General features: G+C 60.9%; 1 protein-coding gene across 1 annotated transcript; it reads left to right on the top strand.

Moving 5' to 3' along the window:
- Positions 1-594: 594 nt before the first annotated feature.
- Positions 595-25,987, top strand: CELSR2 (cadherin EGF LAG seven-pass G-type receptor 2). The gene is made up of 34 exons (XM_069480876.1): positions 595-4,416; positions 9,163-9,810; positions 11,727-11,949; positions 12,346-12,461; positions 12,626-12,714; positions 13,071-13,228; positions 13,632-13,795; positions 13,948-14,073; positions 14,431-14,597; positions 14,897-15,184; positions 15,270-15,444; positions 15,673-15,814; positions 15,984-16,104; positions 16,517-16,700; positions 16,876-16,977; positions 17,978-18,072; positions 18,290-18,499; positions 19,014-19,197; positions 19,313-19,441; positions 19,533-19,713; positions 19,826-19,993; positions 20,094-20,220; positions 20,330-20,530; positions 20,829-21,003; positions 21,197-21,309; positions 21,468-21,547; positions 21,637-21,763; positions 21,850-21,972; positions 22,515-22,642; positions 22,877-22,965; positions 23,066-23,260; positions 23,397-23,567; positions 23,704-23,938; positions 24,273-25,987. The coding sequence occupies exons 1-34, from the start codon at positions 1,116-1,118 to the stop codon at positions 24,298-24,300; spliced, it is 8,763 nt and encodes a 2,920-aa protein (XP_069336977.1). The 5' UTR covers positions 595-1,115; the 3' UTR covers positions 24,301-25,987.

Raw genomic sequence — 25,987 nt, 5'->3', positions numbered from 1 at the left:
ATGCTCCAGCTTACCTACCCCCGAAATGCCCATTTGTGTCCCAAATGAGGCTGGGTCATTCTTCCCAGCAGCAGGACCCCAGCGGACATCCTGGTCAGACCATAACCCAGCTGGTGTGTGTGTATGTGTGGGGGTGTCTCAGGACCTCATTGTAGGGTGTCTCTCTGGGTTTGGGGGAGGCTTTGTGGTATTGAGCAGGGTCCTTTAGCTCAGTCTGACCTGGGACCTGTGGGAGGGGACAGCAATGAGGACTCTTGTGAGTGGCATGAGGTGAGACTTTCGCCTCCGAGAGCCCTCCAAAATGTTTTGAAAACCTCTAAAGCATAGTTAGGGTACTGCCACCATTATTATCATTTGCTGCCCGGCTTCCGATTTTTAGTTCCTCTCTAGGTTGTGGTAGGGACCTGGCACCGGCCTCAGGCCAGGCCTGGGAGAATTGGGATGGAGGGTGCAGCTGGCAGGAATCATAGCGCATCTGCGGAGGAGGGCGCTGGGTGGGGCCCACCTCCTTCTGCGCGGCCGCCGTTGCCGCTTTAAGACGGCGGCGGCGCGAGCAGGTCTATGGTAATGAGCCGCCGCCGCCGCCGCCGCTCTGCAGAGCTCGCCCGCCCGCCGGGGAGGCGAGGGAACGCGGGGCTGGGCCCGGGGCCGCGGCGACAGGCAGCAGCCGCGGCGGGGACGTAGGGCACGAGCGGCGGCGCAAGACCGTCGTGGGCCGCCGGGGCCGGGCCGGGGTCGGGCGTGCAGCTACGCGGGCGCAGGTGGGCGATCCCACAGGGCGGAGGGGGGCCCGGGGGCCCGGCAAGGCCACGGGCGCCGCGGGGCCGGCGGGCGCAGGTGGCGAGTGCCTGGAGCACAGGTGGAGGCGCGGCGGCAGCCCGCGGTGTTCAGGGTGACCCGGGAGCGGGCCTGGCTCTGGGAGCGGTGGGAGCCCGGGCGCGTCTTGGGACGCAGCGCGGGGCCCCGCCGAGCCATCTGGGCGCAGGCCCCGCTGGGCGTACGGGTGGCCCCCGGGGACCGGCGCCTCGGCCCGGGCATGAGGCGCTTTGGGGCCGGCAGAAGCCGGAGGAGGAGCCGCCGCCGCTGTTGACCCGGCCGGCCGGGAGCGGGGAGAGATGCGGAGCCCGGCCACCGGCGCCCCCCTCCCCACGCCGCTGCCGCCGCTGCTGCTACTGCTGCTGCTGCCGCCACTACTGGGAGATCAAGTGGGGCCCTGTCGTTCCTTGGGGTCTGGGGGACGCGGCTCCTCGGGGGCCTGCACCCCCGTGGGCTGGCTCTGTCCAGCCTCAGCCTCGAACCTCTGGCTCTACACCAGCCGCTGCAGGGATTCGGGGACAGAGCTGACTGGCCACCTGGTGCCCCACCACGATGGCCTGAGGGTCTGGTGTCCAGAATCCGGGGCCCATATCCCCCTGCCACCAGCCCCTCAAGGCTGCTCCTGGAGCTGTCGCCTCCTGGGCATTGGAGGCCACCTTTCCCCACAGGGCAAACTCACTCTGCCCCAGGAGCACCCATGCTTAAAGGCCCCACAGCTCAGATGCCAGTCCTGCAAGCTGGCACAGGCCCCAGGGCTCAGGGCAGGGGTAGGGTCACCAGAAGGGTCCACGGGAGGGCGTCGGAAAAGGAACGTAAATACAGCCCCCCAGTTCCAGCCCCCAAGCTACCAGGCCACAGTGCCGGAGAACCAGCCAGCAGGTACTCCTGTTGCATCCCTGCGGGCCATTGACCCAGATGAGGGTGAGGCAGGTCGGCTTGAGTACACCATGGATGCCCTCTTCGATAGCCGCTCCAACCATTTCTTCTCCCTGGATCCAATCACTGGTGCTGTAACCACAGCTGAGGAGCTAGACCGAGAGACCAAGAGCACCCACGTCTTTAGGGTCACAGCGCAGGACCACGGCATGCCCCGACGAAGTGCCCTGGCCACACTCACCATCTTGGTTACTGATACCAATGATCATGACCCTGTTTTTGAGCAGCAGGAATACAAGGAGAGCCTCAGGGAGAACCTGGAGGTTGGCTATGAGGTACTCACTGTCAGGGCCACAGATGGTGATGCCCCTCCCAATGCCAACATTCTGTACCGCCTGCTGGAGGGGCCTGGGGGCAGCCCCTCTGAAGCCTTTGAGATTGACCCTCGCTCTGGGGTTATCCGGACCCGTGGCCCTGTGGATCGAGAAGAGGTGGAATCCTACCAGTTGACAGTGGAGGCAAGTGACCAGGGTCGGGACCCGGGCCCACGGAGTGCCACTGCTGCTGTTTTCCTATCTGTGGAGGATGACAATGACAATGCCCCCCAGTTTAGTGAGAAGCGCTATGTGGTCCAGGTTCGGGAGGATGTGACCCCAGGGGCTCCAGTACTCCGGGTCACAGCCTCAGATCGAGACAAGGGCAGCAATGCCCTGGTGCACTACAGCATCATGAGTGGCAATGCTCGGGGACAGTTTTATCTGGATGCCCAGACTGGGGCTCTGGATGTGGTGAGTCCTCTTGACTATGAGACGACCAAGGAGTACACATTACGAGTGCGGGCACAGGATGGCGGCCGCCCCCCACTCTCCAACGTCTCTGGCTTGGTGACAGTGCAGGTCCTGGATATCAATGACAATGCTCCTATATTCGTCAGCACCCCCTTCCAGGCTACTGTCCTGGAGAGTGTCCCCTTAGGCTACCTGGTTCTCCATGTCCAGGCCATTGACGCTGATGCTGGTGACAATGCCCGCCTGGAATACCGCCTTGCAGGGGTCGGGCATGACTTCCCCTTCACCATCAACAATGGTACAGGCTGGATCTCTGTGGCTGCTGAGCTGGACCGGGAGGAGGTTGATTTCTACAGCTTTGGAGTAGAAGCCCGAGACCATGGCACCCCAGCACTCACTGCCTCCGCCAGTGTCAGTGTGACCATCCTGGATGTCAATGACAACAACCCGACCTTTACCCAACCAGAGTACACAGTTCGGCTCAATGAGGATGCAGCTGTGGGCACCAGTGTGGTGACGGTGTCAGCCGTGGACCGTGATGCCCATAGTGTCATCACCTACCAGATCACCAGTGGCAACACCCGCAACCGCTTCTCCATCACCAGTCAAAGTGGTGGTGGGCTGGTATCCCTCGCCCTGCCACTGGACTACAAACTTGAGCGTCAGTACGTGCTGGCTGTTACTGCCTCTGATGGCACGAGGCAGGACACAGCACAGATCGTGGTGAATGTCACTGACGCCAACACCCATCGTCCCGTCTTTCAGAGCTCCCACTATACAGTGAACGTTAATGAGGACCGGCCAGCAGGCACCACAGTGGTGCTGATCAGTGCCACGGATGAGGACACAGGTGAGAATGCCCGCATCACCTACTTTATGGAGGACAGCATCCCCCAGTTCCGCATTGATGCAGACACGGGAGCTGTCACCACCCAGGCTGAGCTAGACTATGAAGACCAGGTGTCTTACACCCTGGCCATCACTGCTCGGGACAATGGCATTCCCCAGAAGTCTGACACCACCTACCTGGAGATCCTGGTAAACGATGTGAATGACAATGCCCCTCAGTTCCTGCGGGACTCCTACCAGGGCAGTGTCTATGAAGATGTGCCCCCCTTCACCAGCGTCCTGCAGATCTCAGCCACTGACCGTGATTCTGGCCTTAATGGCAGGGTCTTCTACACCTTCCAAGGAGGTGATGATGGAGACGGTGACTTTATTGTGGAGTCCACATCAGGCATTGTGCGAACACTGCGACGGCTGGATCGCGAGAATGTGGCCCAGTATATCCTGCGAGCATATGCGGTGGACAAGGGGATGCCCCCAGCCCGCACACCCATGGAAGTGACAGTCACTGTGTTGGATGTGAATGACAATCCACCTGTCTTTGAGCAGGACGAGTTTGATGTATTTGTGGAAGAGAACAGCCCCATTGGGCTGGCCGTGGCCCGGGTCACAGCCACTGACCCCGACGAAGGCACCAATGCGCAGATCATGTACCAGATTGTGGAGGGCAACATCCCCGAGGTCTTCCAGCTGGACATCTTCTCCGGGGAGCTAACAGCCCTGGTAGACTTAGACTACGAGGACCGGCCCGAGTATATCCTGGTCATCCAGGCCACGTCAGCTCCTCTGGTGAGCCGGGCCACAGTCCACGTCCGCCTCCTTGACCGCAATGACAACCCGCCGGTGCTGGGCAACTTTGAGATCCTTTTCAACAACTATGTCACCAACCGCTCAAGCAGCTTTCCTGGGGGTGCCATCGGCCGAGTGCCTGCCCATGACCCTGACATCTCAGATAGCCTGACTTACAGCTTTGAGCGGGGGAATGAACTCAGCCTGGTCCTGCTCAATGCCTCCACGGGAGAGCTGAGGCTGAGCCGGGCCCTGGACAACAACCGGCCTCTGGAGGCCATCATGAGCGTGCTGGTGTCAGGTAAGGAAGGGCCCAGGTGGCTTCGGGGTGGGGCTAGGCCCTGGGGTGGGCCTGGGCAGCCACTGGTGGTAGCAGCCACCCAAAAAGCAGCTGCTGACCCACCTCTCTGGCACAGGGGTGAGGGGGCAAGAACCAGCTTGGGAAGAAGCCCCAGGAATCCTGGCAGCTGACTAGGACGGCAGGGCTGGGCTGCTTCGGTTGGCTGCCCCCTGTCTACCAGCCTGTGACGTGGTGGGGGAAGTGTTGTGAGGCTGCCCTGGCTATGGCTGCCAAGAATTGTGAAAAAAAAAAGGCGCGTGTGGAAGAGTGGGGGGCCGGGAGAGCTGGGGGAGGGGTGGAGAGGCCGGAGGCCCCTCCGCAGCCTTCGTGCCCCATCAGGGCATTCCTGTGATCTCATCCAGCCTCTGGCAGAGCGGAGGGCCATGGGGGCACGGGGTCAGGACCCTGCAGTCCTCTTCTGGCCCCTTCGGCTCAGCCACAGAATCAGCTGTGGACTTTGTCTAGCACATTCTTTTCCCTCCAGGCAGAAAGAGCCTGGCCTGGCTCCCCCTTCAGAGCTCCCGCAGGAAGTGAGGCCAGAACTCATTGTCTCTGTCCAAACAGACCCCACTGTCAGAGTCCGTGGTTCGGGGTCTGGTGTGGGGGCGGGGCTGCAATGAAGCCAGGGGCAGGCTGAGGCCTCCCGGGCCCCTTGCCACCCATGGGCTGTTCTTAGGGTGCCAGGCCTTCCTTGCTGGCTATGACTAGCCCAGGCTCAGGGAATGGAGGGTTGTGGGGACCAGGATGAGCCAGGGGACTGCTGGGCTTTGAGGGCAGGGACCCCAAGGCACCAGCTGCAATGGGGAGAGAACAGTCGCAGGGGCGTGGGAGCCCCGACAGGACCCACATTGTGGCATTCCTGCTGCTTGGCCAAGCGCTCAGCCTGCAGACTCCCTGGACAGCAGGGTTGGGGGAGGAGAGTTGGACGGGTGGTGACGGCTTTCTGGTTTTTTTTTAATCAGCTATGGGAGTGAGAGGTAGCAGCAAGGAAGGGACCAGACCGAAGCCTAGGAACAACTGGGACCCTCATGAGGGGCCCACTGTTAGCTGCACCCCTAGGGATGGGTCAGGGCACCCCTGCTCCAGGCAGCCTTCAGACACGGCAGGGAAGGAGGAAAGAAGAGCGTGGCAGGCCCCCACTCCCACCCAGGGAGTCTGGGAGAGTCTGGGCATGGCTGCAGTCCCCTCCCCACGCGTGGTCCTTGCTGGACAGATGCTTCTCCTGTCCCGGCCCTCAGGTGGCCGTGGGAACCAGGGAGTGTGAGCTTTTGGAGGCTGTGGACAAGGCTCTGTGCTTGTTGGCGCTTCAGTGTTCCCTCCAGGAGGCGGAAGTGGGAGGCTGGAGTTCCTGTATGCCAAGTGCCTGCTCTCTGTGCCAGGGCACCTGAGACAGTGGGAAGGGCGTGGTGGGAAAGGGCCTCTCCCTCTTGTCCCCCACCCCGAGCCTGCCCTAGGTGAGCCTGGCCAGGCCCTGGGGATGGGCGCAGAGGAGGGCCCCCACCCAGCCTCTGGCCTCCTCCTGGGCTTCCGCAGAGCCCCAGACCTGGGCTTCCCTAGACTAGAGGGGAAGGCCAGGGCAGCACCCAGGGCAGCCCGCTAGCCCTTCAGCCCTGGCCCCACCCTCTCCCACGGCCCTGACCCTTGGAGGCAGTCACCACGGCAACCCCAGAGTTCAGGGAGGCTGGGGTGAGGGGGAACTGACTCCCACTGCCCCTTTGTTTTCCTTCTCTTGTTCTTTGTCTCTTCTTTCTTTCCCGCCCCTGCCCATGCGGGGCCCTTCAGCCACTGCCTCTCCCCATGGCCCTCTCCCCCGGCTCCTGTGCATCTCTCTCCTCCTCTCCCCATTGCTGGCTCTTTTCCTGGGCCTTTGTCTTCCCTGTTTGGTCTCTGTGTTAGTGCCTCTCTGTCTGCCCCCTCTCTCTTCCCTGTGGCTGCAGCTGCCCCAGCTTGGGCTGATGGCGCTCCTGGAGCCCGAATTCCCCTTGCTCCTTTTCCCTCTGCTAGGACACACAGGAGCTCCTGTCTATGGCCTGGGCAGCCCCCAGAACAGCAGAGCTCCTCCAGGCCTCCAGCCTCCACTGGCACATGTGCCGGGGAAGAGAGGCTGGGAGTCCGATTCTGCCGCGGTCTGGGACCTGGCACTTTTCCAGGTGTGGCTAGCTGAGCTCTGGGCACAGGTGGCATTTCCTAGGGTCTGAGGCCATCCCAACTCTTTCTTTTCTATTCAGGAGGACAGCTCAGGCAGTCCACCCCCACCCCTATTCCCATCCTGCCTTTGCACCTGAGGGGTGACCCAGGTCAAGGGAGGTGAGACGGACAAAGAAAGGAGAGAGCAGTGGGTTGACTGTTGAAGGTGAGGACAATAGCAGAGGGGGCAGGTGGCCACAGATGGGGGACCAGATGGGAAGCAACAGAGACATGCTGGGAGAGGGGCACAGGCGGGGCCTGAGACGGTAGAGGGGGACACAGGGAGGAATGGTTGTTCCCAGGGATAAGGGTAGCAAAGTTTCTCTTGCTCATTGGCCTTGACTGCCCCCTCTCCTCCCCTAATCAGTTAGGAGCATTATGTGTGGAGTCTTGGGCTGCTTTCCGCCTGGAGGGAGTGTCCCATCAAGGAATCATTGGGCAGAGGCACCAGGTACACAGAGCCTGGGCCAGCGCTGTACCTGAGTGCCCGGAGGCCTGAAAGGAGCAGGAAAGTAGAGCCTGAGGTCATAAATCTGGGCAGGCTTCCTGGAGCAGGTGAGCTTAGGGCAGGTTAGAAGGCTCAGAGGACTGTGGACTGGTGTCTGGGTACACTAAGTAGGAAGGAACAGCCTGTGCAGCAGCTTCAAGACGAGAGTGGGAGGAGCAGCAGTGGGCGATGACAAGCAGGCGTGCTGGTGAGAGCAGGCGGGCAGCCGGCCGCGGGCGGCTGGGATGGGTGTCTGCCTGCAGCCTTCCCAGGCTCAGCTGAGCCGTGGCCGGTGTTGTCAGCCACCTCAAGTGGGTATGACACAGACGCAGAATCTGTTCCCATATCCCTCTCCTACTCCCACCCCACCCCAGGACGCTGGCTCCTGCCCATGCCTGCTAGGGTGAGCATTCCAGTTTTATATCTAGTTGAGGCCCCTTCTGCTGTGTTTTAAAGACCATTTCTTCTCTATGGAGACTGAATAGATTCCCATCTACATCTCAGTGTTTTCTGAACACCTACTGTGTGTAAGGCACTGTAGTAAATAAAAATTTGAACATCCTTTATAGCCCTGCCAAGCTATTCCCTCCTCCCCTTGGTTCCCAGCTTTCATTTTTTTTTTTTTTTTTTTTTTTTTTGAGACAGAGTCTCACTCTTTTGCCCAGGCTAGAGTGAGTGCCGTGGCATCAGCCTAGCTCACAGCAACCTCAAACTCCTGAGCTCAAGGGATCCTCCTGTCTCAGCCTCCCGAGTAGCTGGGACTACAGGCATGTGCCACCGTGCCCGGCTAATTTTTTCTATATATATATTTAGCTGTCTGTATAATTTCTTTCTATTTTCTTTTTAGTAGAGATGGGGTCTCGCTCTTGCTCAGGCTGGTCTCGAACTCCTGAGCTCAAACGATCCTCCCACCTCGGCCTCCCAGAGTGCTAGGATTACAGGCGTGAGCCACCGCGCCCGGCCCCAGCTTTCATTTTTGAGCTAAGAATCCATTCCGGTGTGTTTGTGCATTCAGGTGTGTGTGGTATTTCTGAGGTTAGGGTGTGTGGGTGGAGTGAGACACCAGCGAGTGTGTGTTAGTACTTAGCTGTTTATACGTGAGTCTGTCTGGGGGTGTGGCAGGCATTTGGGTCTACTGTGGTGAGCCAAGTGGGTGACGAGGAGCTCAAGGCCCTACGGCCAGAGAAGAGACTGGCGCAGTGGGGCTCTGGGGTCTCAGGTGGAGAGCTGCCCAGGCCCCTCCATCTCTGCTCCCAGTTCCCCCACCCCACTCACCCTGTCTCCGGCATGGGGCAGTGGGTGGTGCTGCCACCAGTTAAGGTGGCTCAGCTGGATTTCCCGGGGTGGGTCCCCCCAGGCTACCCACACCAGTGAGGAGAGCTGGGCGGGAAGAATGCTTTGTGCCTGGTGTTGCCATGGAGATAATGGGCCTGTGCCCAAGCAGCTATGGGCTCAGTGGGAGGGGGCTGGGTGGCCCACTGACCCAGTTCCCCACCCCCACCCGCCACAGTGGGGGAGCTGGGAGCACAGCCAGGGTCAGGATTATCCTAGTGTTGAGGTATAGAGGCTGAGGGTGCAGGGCGATGATTTTTGTGGGTCTCTCATGGTGCTCTGGGCCCTGTAGAGAAGAACAAGAGGAAGTAGGGTTTCTGTGGGGCAGCTCCGACTCTGGCACGAGGGAGCAGGACCCCTGGCTTGGGCGGGGACAGGTGCACAGACACGGAGAGGGTGCCATGCTTCACAAGAGAAGGCTTTGGGAAAGTACGCAAAGAGGACTTCTGAAAATCTCATCCCCTTAAGCACTTACGGGGGCTGACACCTAAACGAGTGACTTACCTACAGGTGACAGACTTCTCTGGGCACCTTTCTGCCAGTTAGAAAAGAGCCTTTCCTTGGCGTGTGGTGCAGGAGAGAGCCGCGCCGGCTCCTGCTCCGCGTGCTCCTGCACAGGCCCCCGCTCCCCCCGCCCCCCCACGGCCCAGGCTTGCCCCCCCACTCCAGGCTGGGTCCTGACGTGTGTCGCCTCTCCGCAGATGGCGTGCACAGCGTGTCGGCCCAGTGCGCTCTGCGGGTCACCATCATCACTGACGAGATGCTCACACACAGCATCACGCTGCGCCTGGAGGACATGTCTCCTGAGCGCTTCCTGTCACCGCTGCTCGGCCTCTTCATCCAGGCCGTGGCAGCCACGCTGGCCACGCCCCCGGACCACGTGGTGGTCTTCAACGTGCAGCGGGACACCGATGCCCCCGGCGGCCACATCCTCAACGTGAGCCTGTCGGTGGGCCAGCCTCCTGGGCCCGGGGGCGGACCACCCTTCCTGCCCTCGGAGGACCTGCAGGAGCGCCTGTATCTCAACCGCAGCCTGCTCACGGCCATCTCCGCGCAGCGCGTGCTGCCCTTCGACGACAACATCTGCCTGCGCGAGCCCTGTGAGAACTACATGCGCTGCGTGTCCGTGCTGCGCTTCGACTCGTCCGCGCCCTTCATCGCCTCCTCCTCCGTGCTCTTCCGGCCCATCCACCCCGTCGGGGGACTGCGCTGCCGCTGCCCGCCCGGCTTCACGGGCGACTACTGCGAGACCGAGGTGGACCTCTGCTACTCGTGGCCCTGTGGCCCCCACGGACGCTGCCGCAGCCGCGAGGGTGGCTATACCTGCCTGTGCCGCGACGGCTACACGGGTGAGCCAAGGGAGACTCTGTATCTCAAGCACAAATCAGGCTAAGGGACAGGGGGCCCGCATTTCTTTTCAGAGTAAGGCACAGTTACACTGGGCATTCGTAAATCGCACTTGCTCTTTGACAACGACCCGTTGAGGAAGGCAGAGCAAGGAGCCTCTGCTCACTACACAGGCACACGCCTAGTGGCAGTAATTGAGGTCAGTGCTAGCGCCAGAGCCAGTCTGCTTGGGTGTGTGTCCCAGCTTTGCCACCAGTAGCTGTGTGACCTTGAGCAAGTTACTTAACCTCTCTGGGCCTGAGTAACTTAACATGAAGATAGGGAACCTACTTAGGTGATAAGTTGGTTGTGAGGATTAATTTAATTTGATACATGGAAAGAACTGGCCCTTGGAAAGTGTTGGCTTTGATTTAAGGGAACGCTGAGCTCGGGTGACGTGCTCTATGTCTCATCTGGCGGCTTGATTAGAGATGAGGCTAGGCCTAGAACCTGGCCTCCCCAGCTGCTGACTGAGTTACGGCAAGCACTTTTCCCCCCAGGTGTTTAGGTGAAGGCACATAAGAGCCGGGCACACTGGAGGGGGTTGGGTTTGGAGCTAGGAATGCTCAGGAAGATCGCTGCCCCTGTGCAGCCCCGGGCAGAATGGCTGCACTCTTGCCCGGTGCCGGTAAAAGAGGGTCCTAGCTAGGAGGCCTGTCTGTTGGCCTGTGAGCCGAGGCCTTTACACGTCCTGTCCCGGCCTCTCTCTGGGACCCACTGCCTCTGCTCTGTGCTCCTCACCCTTCCCTTCAAGCTCCTGCTTCTCAGACATTCCCTGCTCCCCTTCCCATGTGCTCTTCCTCCCTAGATGCCTCAGCTCTGCTCCCTGTCCTCCCCAGCCATGCCCACTGGCTCTGCCAGCCCCAGGAGGCAGGCCCCACTCCCTTCCCTGCTGCATCTTTCTCACCAGAACTTGCCAGACTTGACTCCTCTCTGCTGCTGCTGGGGGTGGGAGGAAGGGGAGGGGTGGGCTTGGGGGAGGGGAGAAGAGTCTTTGTCCAGGAGGATAGAGGGGGGTGCTTATAGTAGGCGAACAACAGTTTCCATGGAAACAAGAGCCAGTCACTAGGCACAGGAGCCGAGAACCTATCTCTAGAATCTGGGAATAGGGAGGGAGAGAAAGGGCTGGATTTTCCCATCTGATGTTGCTGGGATTTTCATTTCTTCCACTGACTCCTTCTCTGCTCCGAGGGCTCAGTTGCCCACCCTCTCAGCATCTCCCATGTGCACAGAGGTCCTCAGTCCGGACCCCAGGGCTCAGGGTGAGAGTTCTCTGCCTGATTCCTGGGAGGACCCAGCTTCTCTCCCCTGTTCCCCGTAACCCCAACAAATCCAAGTGGAAGCTGGTCCCATCCCCAGGGAGGAAAACTGATCTTGGTGCCTGACGGGGACAAAAGCAGCAGTGGGGTGGGGGCGGAGTGGAGGGGCTGGCGCAGGCCTCATGCTGCCCTGCAGGCCCTTCCCCTCCATGCACACTTACTCCTGCAGGGGCCAGAGCATCCCCAAGATTGCTGGGTAGCAGGATGCTGAAGGCTGCTGGGATCTGGGCCTCCCAACCAGGGGCCCCAGCAGGCCTGTACTTAGGAAGCCTAAATGGGGGTAGGAAAGGGACTGGGGTTGCAAGGAACTCGCAGGGGAGCCGTGTGGGGTTGTGAAAATGGCACGGTAGGCTGGACAGAGCACCAGGAAGGGCTGTGCTTCGTGGATCCAGAGACGACGGGCACACAAAAGCAAGCAGGGCTGCCCAGGGGAGTTTGGGAGCATTACAGGGGTCACAAGAGGCCACAGGAGATATCACTGGTGGCGGGGGTGGGGGGGGGTCCACTTCCCCTTCCGCTCCTCAGGTTCTTATGACTCACTCGCCTTTCCTCTTGCCCAGGTGAGCACTGTGAGGTGAGTGCCCGCTCAGGCCGTTGCACCCCGGGTGTCTGCAAGAATGGGGGCACCTGTGTCAACCTGCTGGTGGGCGGTTTCAAGTGCGACTGCCCATCTGGAGACTTCGAGAAGCCCTACTGCCAGGTGACCACGCGCAGCTTCCCCGCCCGCTCCTTCATCACCTTTCGTGGCCTGCGCCAGCGCTTCCACTTCACCCTGGCCCTCTCGTGAGTGGCTGGGTGCTGGGATGGCGGGGGGGGCCTGGTGGGAGTCTGGGCTGCCCCTGTCCTGGGATAAAGTGGGAGGTCAGGCAGCGATGGTGCTGGGAGCGGATTGCTGGCAGGTCTGCTCTGGGGGTTGCCTGTGCACTTTGCCAGCGGACTTTCCTTGCCCGCCAGGGGCTGCCTGTCACTCCTCCCAGCCACCTCCAGGGTGGGAAGCCCGGATGCCAGGGTTCTCGTTTGGGCCTATCTTCCACATTCTAGCCCTATGGCCCATAGTCTTGGCCAAGGTGTCCGCCCCATGGAGGGTCCTGGGTAGGCCCGGGTGCTGGTGAGGGGGCTGGGGTGCTAGCATCCAGGTGGGTGCACCATCCCCTGTCCCCATCCCCGACTCCTGCTCAGGTTTGCCACAAAGGAGCGAGATGGGCTGCTGTTGTACAATGGGCGCTTCAACGAGAAGCATGACTTTGTGGCCCTCGAGGTGATCCAGGAGCAGGTCCAGCTCACCTTCTCTGCAGGTGATCACGGGTGCCCATGTCCTTGCCCATCTTCCAAAGGCCCATTTCTCAGCCCTGACCCCAAGCCCCGCCAAACCTGGGCCCGGCCCCGATCGTGAATACCCCCCACCCCTGCCATTCTCAGCCCTCCTCTGGTGTCCCAGCTCACCTGGTCTTTTCCCCAGGGGAGTCGACCACCACTGTGTCCCCATTTGTGCCCGGAGGGGTCAGTGATGGCCAGTGGCACACGGTGCAGCTGAAGTACTACAATAAGGTGGGTATGGGAGGGGACAGAGGGGTTGGAGGGTTGGTTCTTAGCTCAGGTGCCCGCCCAGACCTGGGTGGCTGCTTCTGGGGGTTGGTTGTGGCACTTCTAGCTCAGAGGAAGGAAGTGGGTGGGGACTGCCACTTTGCTGGGACATTCCCACCCCACTGGGCAGTGCTCCATGCCCCCTGTTCCATTAGGCAGGCACAGACTCAGATGGACACTGAGGAAGGTGGCTAAGCACATACATCATGTCCGTACACACGTTGTACAGGTGCACAAAAAGGTGCGACAGGTGTGCTGGCCCGTGAACCTAGTGGGCTTCCTGCCCACTCTTTCCCTTCTCTGCTCTTGCCTGTCCACAGCCACTGTTGGGTCAGACAGGGCTTCCGCAGGGCCCATCCGAGCAGAAGGTGGCCGTGGTGACCGTGGATGGCTGTGACACAGGGGTGGCCCTACGCTTCGGGGCTGTGCTGGGCAACTACTCCTGTGCTGCGCAGGGCACCCAGGGTGGCAGCAAGAAGTGAGCAGGGGAAAGGGCCAGGGGGTGGGAGGAGGCGCGGGGCCAGGCCGGGAGGGGAGGTGGAGAGGACAGGCTTGAGGGGGCTCTGATGTGGGAACCAAGCTAGATGGGGACCCTCCCTCACCTTGGGTACCTTAGGCCCTGCTCCGTCTTGGGGAGGGGTCAGGATTGGGAAATTAGAGCAAGGCCTTGTGGAGCAGTCTGGGGAGGGCTTGGGCATGAGACAAGAGCAGCTCCGGGTTGGAGGTGACTCCCCTTCTCCTGTTGCTACTCTGTAGGGCCCCTTGGACTCCTGCCTAGGCCCGTCCTCTCTCTGGCCTGGTAACAGGGCATAGGGAAAGAGGAGAGCCGGAAGCTCCCAACCCTCCCTCACGGCCACCTCCTTCCCTTTCTGCTCCTCCAGGTCCCTGGATCTGACGGGCCCCCTGCTGCTGGGTGGGGTGCCCGACCTGCCCGAGAGCTTCCCTGTCCGAATGCGGCACTTCGTGGGCTGCATGAGGAACCTGCAGGTGGACAGCCGGCATGTGGACATGGCTGACTTCATTGCCAACAATGGCACCGTGCCTGGTATGGGGTCTAAGGGGGGAAAAGGCTGGGAGCCCAGAGACAGAGGCCGTGCCTGGTGTGGGGACCCCAGAATAGGGGATCTCAAAGCCCTCACAGGCTTTCTCTTTGGAGCCCCAGCCTGGGGCCACTGAGCCCCCTTCTCTCCATTCCAGGCTGCCCTGCCAAGAAGAACGTATGTGACAGCAACACTTGCCATAATGGAGGCACCTGCGTGAACCAGTGGGACACATTCAGCTGCGAGTGCCCCCTAGGCTTTGGGGGCAAGAGCTGTGCCCAGGGTAGGCGAGGCAGCCATCAGTAGCCGAGGTCTGGGTGCTGTCAACAGCTGGGAATACTGGCAGGGCCGGGCCAGGCAGTGGGCAGGGCTCAGCTGAGCTGGGCTGTGGGTGGAAGAGCGTGTCTGGGCAGAGCCCCGAGAGGGCAGCACAGGAGACAAAGGGCCCAGTCAGAAGCAGGCCTGGGCATGGGGTGGGGCGGGCGCAGGGCAGGTCAGTGCTCTGAAGGGCGGGGCTGACGGGAGTGGGCGCTAGGTAGGCAGTGCCCGGCCTCTGGTGGAGCCACTACTCGGAGCATCACGGCCCCCAGGGCACTCTGCTGCTCCGCCCTTCAGAGCCTGCCTTTATCTGCCTCCCCAGAAATGGCCAATCCACAGCACTTCCTGGGTAGCAGCCTGGTGGCCTGGCATGGCCTCTCACTGCCCATCTCCCAGCCCTGGCACCTCAGCCTCATGTTCCGCACGCGCCAGGCCGACGGCGTCCTGCTGCAGGCCGTCACCAGGGGGCGCAGCACCATCACCCTGCAGGTGATGCAGGGACGGGTGGGGGCAGGCAGGCCTTGGCTTGGCCGGGCTGCAGGAGCCTCCAGGGGGTTGGACAGAGGTGGCTAGGTGTGTGTTGTGGGGGGTTGGATATAGAGGTGGCTGGATTAGTTTGGTAGGTCAATGCTGCCACCTGTTGGGCCTGAGGGAAATAAATACCCTTTTCTCTGTGGCCCCAGCTGGGCAGCAGGATGGGCTTGGTGGTCCAGGAAGGGGGACAGTGGGTTGGAAGAAGAGTGACAAAGGTGGTCTGCTGACCCTTCTTTTTGTCCTCCTGGTGCCAGCTGCAGGAGGGCCACGTGGTGCTGAGCGTGGAGGGCACAGGGCTCCAGGCCTCGTCTCTCCGGCTGGAGCCAGGCCGTGCCAATGACGGCGACTGGCACCATGCACAGCTGGCACTGGGAGCCAGTGGGGGCCCTGGCCATGCCATCCTGTCCTTCGACTACGGGCAGCAGAAAGCAGAGGGCAACCTGGGCCCCCGGCTCCACGGGCTACACCTGAGCAACATTACGGTGGGGGGAGTGCCTGGGCCATCCAGCAGTGTGGCCCGTGGCTTCCGGGGCTGTTTGCAGGTGAGCATCCTCCCCGGCCCTGCCGTCCCCACCACCACCTGGAGCCCCACTCCACTGATGGCCAACACCGGCCCTGTCCCTCCAGGGCGTGCGGGTAAGCGAGACGCCCGAGGGTATTAGCAGTCTGGATCCCAGCCGTGGGGAGAGCATCAACGTGGAGCCAGGCTGTAGCCTGCCAGACCCCTGTGACTCAAACCCGTGTCCTGCCAACAGCTACTGCAGCAACGACTGGGACAGCTACTCCTGCAGCTGTGATCCAGGTATGCTAGGGACCCAGGGCCGTGGAGCAGGTTAGCAGAGCCACTCTGGCTCTGCTGTGTGACCTGGGGCCAGTCGCATCACCTCTCTGAGCCTTAGTCGCCTACACTACAAAGCCACAGCCGCTAGTCTAATGCTCAGAGTGGAAGGAAGTAGATAAAGGTGGGTTTGAGGGAAGATAGTGCCAGGGCAGGGTGAGGATTGAGCCTTTCTGGTTCTTGTGGTCCCAGGTTACTATGGTGACAACTGTACTAACGTATGTGACCTGAACCCGTGTGAGCACCAGTCTGTGTGTACCCGCAAGCCCAGTGCCCCCCACGGCTATACCTGCGAGTGTCCCCCAAATTACCTCGGGCCATACTGTGAGACCAGGTAAGTGGACCAGAGCCTGCAGCAGCAGGTCCCAGTGGCCGCAGCTCATCTCAGTGTGTCCCTCAGAGCCCCGACAGCCATGCTGACCTATGGCCAGGGTCAGAAGGGCCACACGTGGCTAACCTACGTGGCACAGGGAGCTCACTCCTGCCTGGGCCTCTCTCTGCAGGATTGACCAGCCTTGTCCCCGTGGCTGGTGGGGACATCCCACATGTGGCCCGTGTAACTGTGATGTCAGCAAAGGCTTCGACCCAGACTGTAACAAGACCAGCGGCGAGTGCCACTGCAAGGTGACAGCCCCAACCAAGCCTCCACCATGGCTGCCTGGGCCTCTGTCTACACCTCTGGGATGCTAGAGGGAGGCAGTAGAGATGGGCCTGCGGGCAGAGAGCTGAGGGCTGTGAGCCTGTGCTCTAATGGGCAGGGCAAGTGGCTATTTGTCTTCATGTGTCTGGGGTGCAGGGGGACCGGTGAGCTCTGGGCCCTCTGTAGAGGTTGTCTGCAGCCTGTTCTGATTGCTTGGCATCTCACTGATGGGTTCAGCTCCAAATCATTGCCAGTTGTTAAATATTTTGAATACCACTCCTGATGGGACCAGAGGTCAGGGAGCCCCTCTCTAGAGGGCCACAGCTGAAAGGATCCATGAGGATCCAGGGCAGAGAGCCTCAGCCAGTGACACCCTTCCTCCCTCCTCTCTCCCAGGAGAACCACTACCGGCCCCCTGGCAGCCCCACCTGCCTCCTGTGTGACTGCTACCCCACAGGCTCTTTGTCCCGAGTCTGTGACCCTGAGGACGGCCAGTGTCCGTGCAAGCCAGGTGTCATTGGGCGCCAGTGCGACCGCTGTGACAACCCTTTTGCTGAGGTCACCACCAACGGTTGTGAAGGTGGGGCTCCTGGCATGGGTGGGCAGCCCTCCCCACTGTGCGCCAGGTAGCAGCATCCCAGGGAAGCCAGGAGGGGCCGGTCAAAGGCCTGAGGAGCTGGGGGAGGGTTGGGGAGCCCAGGGCGGAGCTACAGAGGGGGAGCTGCTCCACGGTGACTGTGTGTTCTTCTCTGCAGTGAATTACGACAGCTGCCCACGGGCAACTGAGGCTGGGATCTGGTGGCCCCGTACTCGCTTCGGGCTGCCTGCTGCTGCCCCCTGCCCCAGAGGCTCCTTTGGTAGGTGCTGGAGGCCCCAGCTGTGATATTGAGGATGTGGCTTCTGCCATCAGTGTGGTGAAGGCAGGAAGCTCCTGGCTGCAGATCCTGGGACCCTGCTTTCTGGCCTCTAAGTCCCGGAGACTCCATGTCCCATCTTTCTTGATTCACTGTTCCCCCCTCTCCCAAGGTGGCCCAGGCACATCTACATCTCAGACTCTTAACAAAAATGCTGAAAAATGGCCGGGTGCAGTGGCTCACGTCTGTAATCCCGGTACTTTGGGAGGCTGAGGTGGGAGGATCACGTGAGGCCAGAAGTTTGAGACCAGCCTGGGCAACATAGTGAGATTCTGTCTCTACAAAAAATAGAAAAATTAGCTGGCTGTGGTGGCATGCACCTGTAGTCCCAGCTACTCAGGAGGCTGGGGCAGGAGAATTACTTGAGCCCAGGAGTTCGAGGCTGCAGTGAGCTATGATCACACCAACTGCACTCCAGCCTGGGTGACAGAGCAAAGACCCAGTCTCTAAAAAAAAAAAAAAAAGGGGGGGGGGGGACTGGGTGCTAGAGTTTCAAAGATGAATCACACAGGGTTTCCATTCTCAGCTCACCACCTAGTACTGAGTTACGCCATCAGAAAGTCTGGGGAGTAGGGGTGTTGGGTGCTATTCCAGGAGACCCAGCCCCTTGGATGGGCAATGAGCAGCATTCGTAGGCAGGGAGTGGCAGAGAGCACAGGTGGTAGCCAGAGAGGGGCGGTGCTGTCTGGGGGCTCAAGGAGGCCCCATGCCCCACGCTCCCATAGCCCAGCTTAGACCGGTCTCGCAGAGATTTTGGGCTCTAGTGTTCTATACACCTGTCTTCCTGTTTTACTTGGGCTGTGGGAGGGCACAGCTCTTATTTATTTGTCTCCTGCCTCTGGCCCAGGAGGTGCTGGCAGAACCCCTCAGCCAGGTCTCAGGGGTGTCTCCGTGAGTCCTATGTGTCTCCCTGAGTCCAGTCCTCTTGGCTTCCTTCCCTCAGGGACCGCTGTGCGCCACTGTGATGAGCACAGGGGCTGGCTCCCCCCAAACCTCTTCAACTGCACGTCAGTCACCTTCTCAGAGCTGAAGGGCTTTGTAAGTGGACCCTTCATCTCCATCTCCTCCCCCTCTCTTCTCACCCTCCCAGCGCGAGTCCCCACTAGTCCCCACTGCCATCTTTGAGAAAAGGGATTCTGAAATCCCAGCCTCTGTGTTCCTGGGGCCCACCTGGAGAGGCCATCTCTCTCCTTTGCTCCAGAGTTCTAATCCCTGCCCCGCTGCGCTGACCCCGCCCTCCACCCTTTCCGTCCAGGCTGAGCGGCTGCAGCGGAACGAGTCAGGCCTGGACTCGGGGCGCTCCCAGCGGCTGGCCCTGCTTCTGCGCAACGCCACGCAGCACACAGCTGGCTACTTCGGCAGTGATGTCAAGGTGGCCTACCAGCTGGCCACGCGGCTGCTGGCCCACGAGAGCGCCCAGCGGGGCTTCGGGCTGTCTGCCACGCAGGATGTGCACTTCACCGAGGTGGGGCTTGGAGGAGGCTGGGCTGGCTGGTTAGGTGGGGGTCACGGTGAGTGAGCCTGCTCCTGGCAACCCGGGGGGAGAGTGGGGACACTCCCTACCTCACCGTCAGGGGGTTCCCACCTGGCGCGAGACCTCTGTGAGATCCCGTGAGCCATGGCCCAGCACGTGGGTATTTAGAGCACCTCTCCCAACCATTTCTGTATCAAGGTGCCCATAGAAAATACCATTCGTATGGGGCATGGTCTGACCCGGAGCAGAGGCCTGCCCACTGTGCCAAGGGCTGGGAGGAGCAGTTCCTCAGGACTTCTGTGTGGGTCCAGGCACAGGGGCTGGGAAGCTCTTAGAGTGGGGGGAAATGTTAGAGGCAGAGTATCCAGTAACCGGGGTGGGCAGTGTGGCCCAGGGGGCTTCCCAGGGGAGGCAGTGGTGAGTGCTGAGGGACAGGCTGGGGTTTGGGGGTGCGGATGACAGGTGTGGGCTGCGAGCACACCCACTGTGACCATGCCCACCCCAGAATCTGCTGCGGGTGGGCAGTGCCCTCCTGGACGCAGCCAACAAGCGGCACTGGGAGCTGATCCAGCAGACAGAGGGTGGCACCGCCTGGCTGCTCCAGCACTATGAGGCCTACGCCAGCGCTCTGGCCCAGAACATGCGACACACCTACCTAAGCCCCTTCACCATTGTCACGCCCAACATTGGTGAGGCTGGTACCCAGGTGGGGGAGGGGTTTGTGGAGAGAGCCCCCCTCAAGGGTGGCCATGCTGGGGCCTGCCTTCCTCACCGTGTCCAACCTGTGACCGTCCCCCCCCCCAGTCATCTCCGTAGTGCGCTTGGACAAGGGGAACTTCGCTGGGGCCAAGCTGCCCCGCTATGAGGCGCTGCGTGGGGAGAGGCCCCCGGACCTTGAGACGACAGTCATTCTGCCTGAGTCTGTCTTCAGAGGTCAGTGGGGGCCAAGGGCCAGGTCCTGGGTATCTGTGCAGACTGCACAGGGGGCAGGGCCCAGCTGAGTGTGACAGTATTCTGCTCCCAGAGATTCCCCCTGTGGTCAGGCCCGCGGGCCCTGGAGAGGCCCAGGAGCTGGAAGAGTTGGCACGGCGGCAGCGGCGGCACCCGGAGCTGAGCCAGGGTGAGGCTGTGGCCAGCGTTATCATCTACCGTACGCTGGCTGGGCTACTGCCCCACAACTACGACCCAGACAAGCGCAGCCTGAGGTTAGTGGCCAGGGCACAAGGGATGGATGGGGGCGTGGGTTGGCAGGTGTGTGCTGAGGCACGGAGGGGGCCTGGGGGAGTGTCTCCCAGTCTGTGCATCTGCCCACCTCAGAGTCCCCAAACGCCCGGTCATCAACACGCCCGTGGTGAGCATCAGCGTCCATGATGATGAGGAGCTGCTGCCGCGTGCCCTGGACAAGCCAGTCACAGTGCAGTTCCGGCTGCTGGAGACGGAGGAGCGGACCAAGCCCATCTGTGTCTTCTGGAACCATTCGATCCTGTGAGCCTGCGCTGCCTTCACCCCCAAGGCTTTGGGCCGAAAGCCCAGCCCCTGAGCATCCCACCATCCTTGTCTCCCTGACCCTGCCTTCCCCACACAGGGTCAGCGGCACAGGTGGCTGGTCAGCCCGAGGCTGCGAAGTCGTCTTCCGCAACGAGAGCCATGTCAGCTGCCAGTGCAACCACATGACAAGCTTCGCTGTGCTCATGGACGTGTCCCGGCGGGAGGTTGGACCCACCAGGGACAGCCGCAGAGCTGTGGGTGGGAGCCCAAGGCACGGGGCTGGGTGCTCAGGCCCTGCCCTTCCTAATTTCCCCGGGCCCTGCCACCCTGCAGAATGGGGAGATCCTGCCGCTGAAGACGCTGACATACGTGGCTCTAGGGGTCACCTTGGCCGCCCTGCTGCTTACCTTCTGCTTCCTCACTGTCCTGCGTGCCCTGCGCTCCAACCAACATGGCATCCGACGGAACCTGACGGCCGCCCTGGGCCTGGCTCAGTTGGTCTTCCTCCTAGGAATCAACCAGGCTGACCTGCCTGTAAGATGCCCCCACTGCCCAGAGACCTTCCCCAACTTCCAGCCCTCTCAGGGTCCCTCGGGATCCCTCCCTGGCCCCCGCCAGGAATCCCTGCAGCATTAATGCTAGTAAAGAGCCTGGCCCACGGTTTCCTCTCCTCCAGCTCCCCCTGAATCCCCCAGCATCCCAGAAGCCTCTCTGGCCCAGACTTCCTGAAGTAGCTCCCATCACCCAGGCCCTGCTCCCCTGCACGACCTGAAGCAGAGCCCAAGCTCTGGGTGTGCCCTGGGCACTGACCCAGTGTGGCCTGGGCCCGCAGTTTGCTTGCACAGTCATCGCCATCCTGCTGCACTTCCTATACCTCTGCGCCTTCTCCTGGGCTCTGCTGGAGGCCTTGCACCTGTACCGGGCCCTCACTGAGGTGCGCGACGTCAATGCTGGCCCCATGCGTTTCTACTACATGCTGGGCTGGGGCGTGCCAGCCTTCATCACAGGTACCCCACCCCCATCCCAGGCCCCGAGGCCCCCACCCAGGGGCTGGTCCCCATCCTGGAGAAGACGGCATGGGCAGATGGTGGGTGGAACCCTCTCCACGCTCCCTGCCTGGCCCGCTGAGCCTGCCTGCCTACAGCCCTGCTTCCCAGGCCCCTCATCCCCCTTCTCCTGCTGCTGTCTCCACACTTCCAGGTCTAGCTGTGGGCTTGGACCCCGAGGGCTATGGGAACCCCGACTTCTGCTGGCTCTCCATCTACGATACGCTCATCTGGAGTTTTGCTGGCCCGGTAGCCTTTGCTGTCTCGGTAAGTGCTAGGAAGTGGGTTGGGGGTGAGCAGACTGAGGGTGTCCTCAGGATCCCTTTGAGGAACAGGATCCTAAAGGGATCTATGAGGCCGCAGGGCCCCATGCAGTGGGGTAGAAGCTGTCTGTCCCCTGGTGATCCCCTCTCTCCTTTGCCTAGATGAGTGTCTTCCTGTACATCCTGGCGGCCCGGGCCTCCTGTGCTGCTCAGCGGCAGGGCTTTGAGAAGAAGGGCCCTGTGTGAGTATGGGGTGGCGGTGCCTGGGCAGTAGGCGGGCACCAGTGTGGGAGGCCTCGTGGCCAGACTCACAGCCCGTCCCGCTCCCCAGCTTGGGCCTGCGGCCCTCCTTCGCTGTCCTGCTGCTGCTGAGTGCCACGTGGCTGCTGGCACTGCTCTCCGTCAACAGTGATACCCTCCTCTTCCACTACCTCTTTGCTGCCTGCAATTGCATCCAGGTACCTGGCCTGGCCCATGGAGAGGGGCAAGCGTGGCTGTGGGGTGCCTGAGTATGCTCAGACTGTTGCTGCCTCTTGCCTGCCAGGGCCCCTTCATCTTCCTCTCCTATGTGGTGCTCAGCAAGGAGGTCCGGAAAGCACTCAAGTTTGCCTGCAGCCGCAAGCCCAGCCCTGACCCTGCTCTGACCACCAAGTCCACCCTGACCTCGGTGAGTGAGCTAGGGGCCGGAGAGGCGGAGGGGTGTGGGGGGTCAGGAGGCCTAAGAAGCCTGTTCTCTCGCCCCACTCTCCTCCTTTCTTTTCTCCATCCCTGCATCCGTCCCTGGAAGGAGGAGGGTGGTGAAATGGTATGTGTGGCCTGGGGAGGAGGCCATGAGGGGTGTAGCATTTTGTGGGAGATGGGGCTGGAGACAGGTAATCAGCTAGTCAGTGCCCTGCACCTGACAATCTCTCATGAATTTTGGTAAATTTCCTGTCTCCCAGGATGCTCTCAGGAGATAATTCCTGGACTGTCTTTTACCGACAAGCTCTTATACAGCAAATCCAGGTGTGCAGGGCTGGCACAGCTAAGGTGGAGCTCTGACTACTGCCAGACCCCGATGCGGGGCAGCAGAGATGTGGGGCCCCCTCTTTCAGACCAGGCCATGTGGGAGGTAGAACTCAGGGCAAGTTCCCTCCACTGTTCCATTTCCCAGCCTGGGGCTATCCCTTCCTGCTCCCCCACTGACCGACTTCTCTGTTCCCTGCCTAGTCCTACAACTGCCCCAGCCCCTACGCAGATGGGCAGCTGTACCAGCCCTATGGAGACTCAGCCGGCTCTCTGCACAGCGCCAGCCGCTCGGGCAAGAGTCAGCCCAGCTACATCCCCTTCTTGCTGAGGTGAACCCTGGAGACGGGAGGGCTGAGGAGGGGAGGAGAGGACCATGCCTGCTGGACCCAGGCCAGGCAGCTGCTGGGAGCTGAGTAGCACCCACTGTGGCTGATATGGGTGGTAGCTTGAATTAGGAGCAGTCAGGGACCCAAGGCAGGAGCCAGGATCCCAGAGGAGAGATGAGAATGGGACTCTGGGCATGGGGCCAAGCTGACTCCTCCAGCATGGTCTTGTCTTCTTAGGGAGGAGTCCACACTGAACCCTGGCCAAGGGCCCCCTGGCCTGGGGGACCCAAGCAGCCTGTTCCTAGAAGGTCAAGACCAACAGCATGGTGAGGACGGGAGGCCCTGGCTGCCCAGTGGGGCAGCTGGCTTTTGCTGAGGGTGGGTAGAGGTGGGTGGGCTGGCTGTGATCTCTTCCTGGTTTTCCAGATCCTGACACAGACTCCGACAGTGACCTGTCCTTGGAGGATGACCAGAGTGGCTCCTATGCCTCCACCCACTCCTCAGACAGTGAGGAGGAGGAAGAGGAAGAGGAGGAGGAGGCTGCCTTCCCTGGAGAGCAGGGCTGGGATAGCCTGCTGGGGCCCGGAGCCGAGAGACTGCCCCTGCACAGCACCCCCAAGGGTGGGCCAGCACTGGGGCTGTGGCATCTTGGGCCAGTGGGAGGGCAGGAGCCCAGGGTTCTTGGGCAGCAAGGCTGGAGTGGTGACTCTCCTAGCTGTCTGCCCTCTGGGCCTCATCTACTTCGTTTCCCTGCCAGATGGGGGTCCAGGGCCTGGGAAGACCCCCTGGCCGGGAGACTTTGGGACCACAGCAAAGGAGAGTGGTGGCAACAGGGCCCCTGAGGAGCGGCCACGGGAGAATGGAGATGCCCTGTCTCGGGAAGGGTCCTTGGGCCCCCTTCCAGGCTCTTCTGTCCAGCCTCACAAAGGTGAGTGTTGCACCTCCAGCTGCACACTGTCCCAGTTAGCAACCTCACGCCCCACATCCCGCCCCACGGCTGCTGGGCTTTCTAGGACAGGCCCCTGCTCCTTCCGCCTACATGTCACAGCGCCTGCCCTCCACAGGCATCCTCAAGAAAAAGTGTCTGCCCACCATCAGCGAGAAGAGCAGCCTCCTACGGCTACCCCTGGAGCAGGGCACAGGGTCTTCTCGGGGCTCCTCAGCGAGTGAGGGCAGCCGGGGCGGGCCCCCTCCCCGCCCACCACCCCGGCAGAGTCTCCAGGAGCAGCTGAACGGAGTCATGCCCATCGCCATGAGCATCAAGGCAGGCACCGTGGATGAGGACTCGTCAGGCTCCGAGTGAGTGTGGCTGGGTGGGCGGGACAGGGTGCAGCCCTGCAGAGCTGCCCCCAGGCCTCCCCAGGCCACACTGGTTGGCAGTCAGAGGACGAACGGGCTGTGCGCGGTCCGGCTCCCTTACTACAATGTGCCCGCACACCTTTGGTGCCCTGTGGGGTGGTCCACCCTGTCCTGGCCCTGTGTATCGCAGCCCAGCATAGGGCAGAGTGAGGGAGGAAGGGGAGCTGGGGGTGCGTTTCTGTTTCCTTCTTCTGGTGAAAGCTCTCACTGTCTCCTCTGTTCCAACTAACCCTCTGTCTGCCTTTTCTGCCGCTTTCCTTTCCTGCCTCTCCAGATTTCTCTTCTTTAACTTCCTGCATTAACCCCGGGCCTGCTCCTCCGTCCGCGGCCCCCTCCCTTCCCAGCCGAGCTCATGCCCGCTCCTGTCTTGTGCTTTATCCTGCCCGCTCCCCATCGCCTGCCTGCAGCAGCAGTGACGAAACGTCCATCTGAGGAGCCTGGGCCTTGCCGGGAGGGGTGCCCACCCCACCTAAGGCCATCTAGTGCCAACTCCCTTCCCCACCATCCCCCTCACTGCACTTTGGACCCCTGGGGCCAACATCTCCAAGACAAAGTTTTTCAGAAAAGAGGAAAAAAAGAATTGTAAAAAAAGATCTCCACTCTTCATGACTTCAGGGATTAATTTTTTTTATACGCTGGAAATTGACTCCCCTTTCCCTTCCCAAAGAGGATAGGACCTCCCAGGATGCTTCCCAGCCTCTCCTCAGTTTCCCATCTGCTGTGCCTCTGGGAGGAGAGGGACTCTTGGGGGGCCTGCCCCTCATTTGCCATCACCAAAAGGAAAGGACAAAGCCACACGCACCCAGGGTGTCGAACCCTGCAGGCTGCACCCGGGCAGGCCTCAGAATGGCGAGGGGTCAGGGCAAAGGGCACGCCTCACCTGCCTATGCCGCCTCTCCCAGGAACTGAAAAAGCCCTGTCCGGCGAGGGGGCAGAAGGACTCGGTGCCCCCGGACCCCCAAATGCTGCATGAACACATTTTGAGGGGAGCCTGTGCCCCCAGGGCGGCAGGGCTGCCCCAGCCCCTCTCCTTTTCCTGGACTCTGGCCGCGCCGCAGCCCAGGTGTTTGCTCAGTTTGCTGACCCAAAAGTGCTTCATTTTTCCTGCCTGCCCCGCACGTGGGGCAGGCCAGTCATGTGTTCAGTTGCGCTTCTTTGCTGTTGTGTGGGTGGGGCGGGAGGGAGAGTACACGCAGTGCTGGCTCAGCTGCCCTGAGGGGCCTTGAGCACAGGTCTCACGTTTGGGTTCTGGTGTCCACTCACCCACCCCCAAAATCAGACAAACGCCACTTTGTCTGACCTGCTGTGGCCTCTGAGACATGTTCTATTTTTAACCCCTTCTTGGAATTGGCTCTCTTCTTCAAAGGACCAGGTCCTGTTCCTCTTTCTCCCTCGCTCCATCCCAGCTCCCTGTGAAGAGAGAGTTAATATATATTTATTTATTTGCTTTTTGTGTTGGGATGGGTTGGTGTCCTGTCCCAGGGGGTCTGATGTGGCCATTGCAGGTTGGGTGTGTCCCAGCAGCCCTGGCTTGGGGGCCTAACGCCCTTTCCCTTGCTCCAGGCTGTCATCTCCCCACCTCTCCTTCCCGCTCCCCAGTTTTGCCAACTGCTGTTCATCTGAGTCACCGTTTATTCTAAGCATGTATTCCAGACTTGTCACTGACTTTCCTTCTGGAGCAGGTGGCTAGAAAAAGAGGCCATGAACAGGGAAAAAAGTGTTCCTGTTTCTCATTTGTAAGGCTGGCCTCTGGCTTTTCTGCCATGGATTCTCCCCCTGCCCTTTCCCCTCAGCAATTCCTGCAAAGGGTTAAAAATTTAACTGGTTTTTACTACTGATGACTTGACTTAAAAAAATACAAAGATGCTGGATGCTAACTTGATACTAACCATCAGATTGTACAGTTTGATTGTTACTGTAAATATGGTAGAGTTTTGTTGTTGTTTTTTCATTCCCCATACTACTGAATAAACTAGTTCTCTGTGGGTA

This window comes from Eulemur rufifrons, chromosome 8 (genome assembly GCF_041146395.1).
Source record: "Eulemur rufifrons isolate Redbay chromosome 8, OSU_ERuf_1, whole genome shotgun sequence".
Lineage (NCBI taxonomy): Eukaryota > Metazoa > Chordata > Mammalia > Primates > Lemuridae > Eulemur > Eulemur rufifrons.
This window is presented reverse-complemented; position numbering and strand designations above follow the sequence as displayed.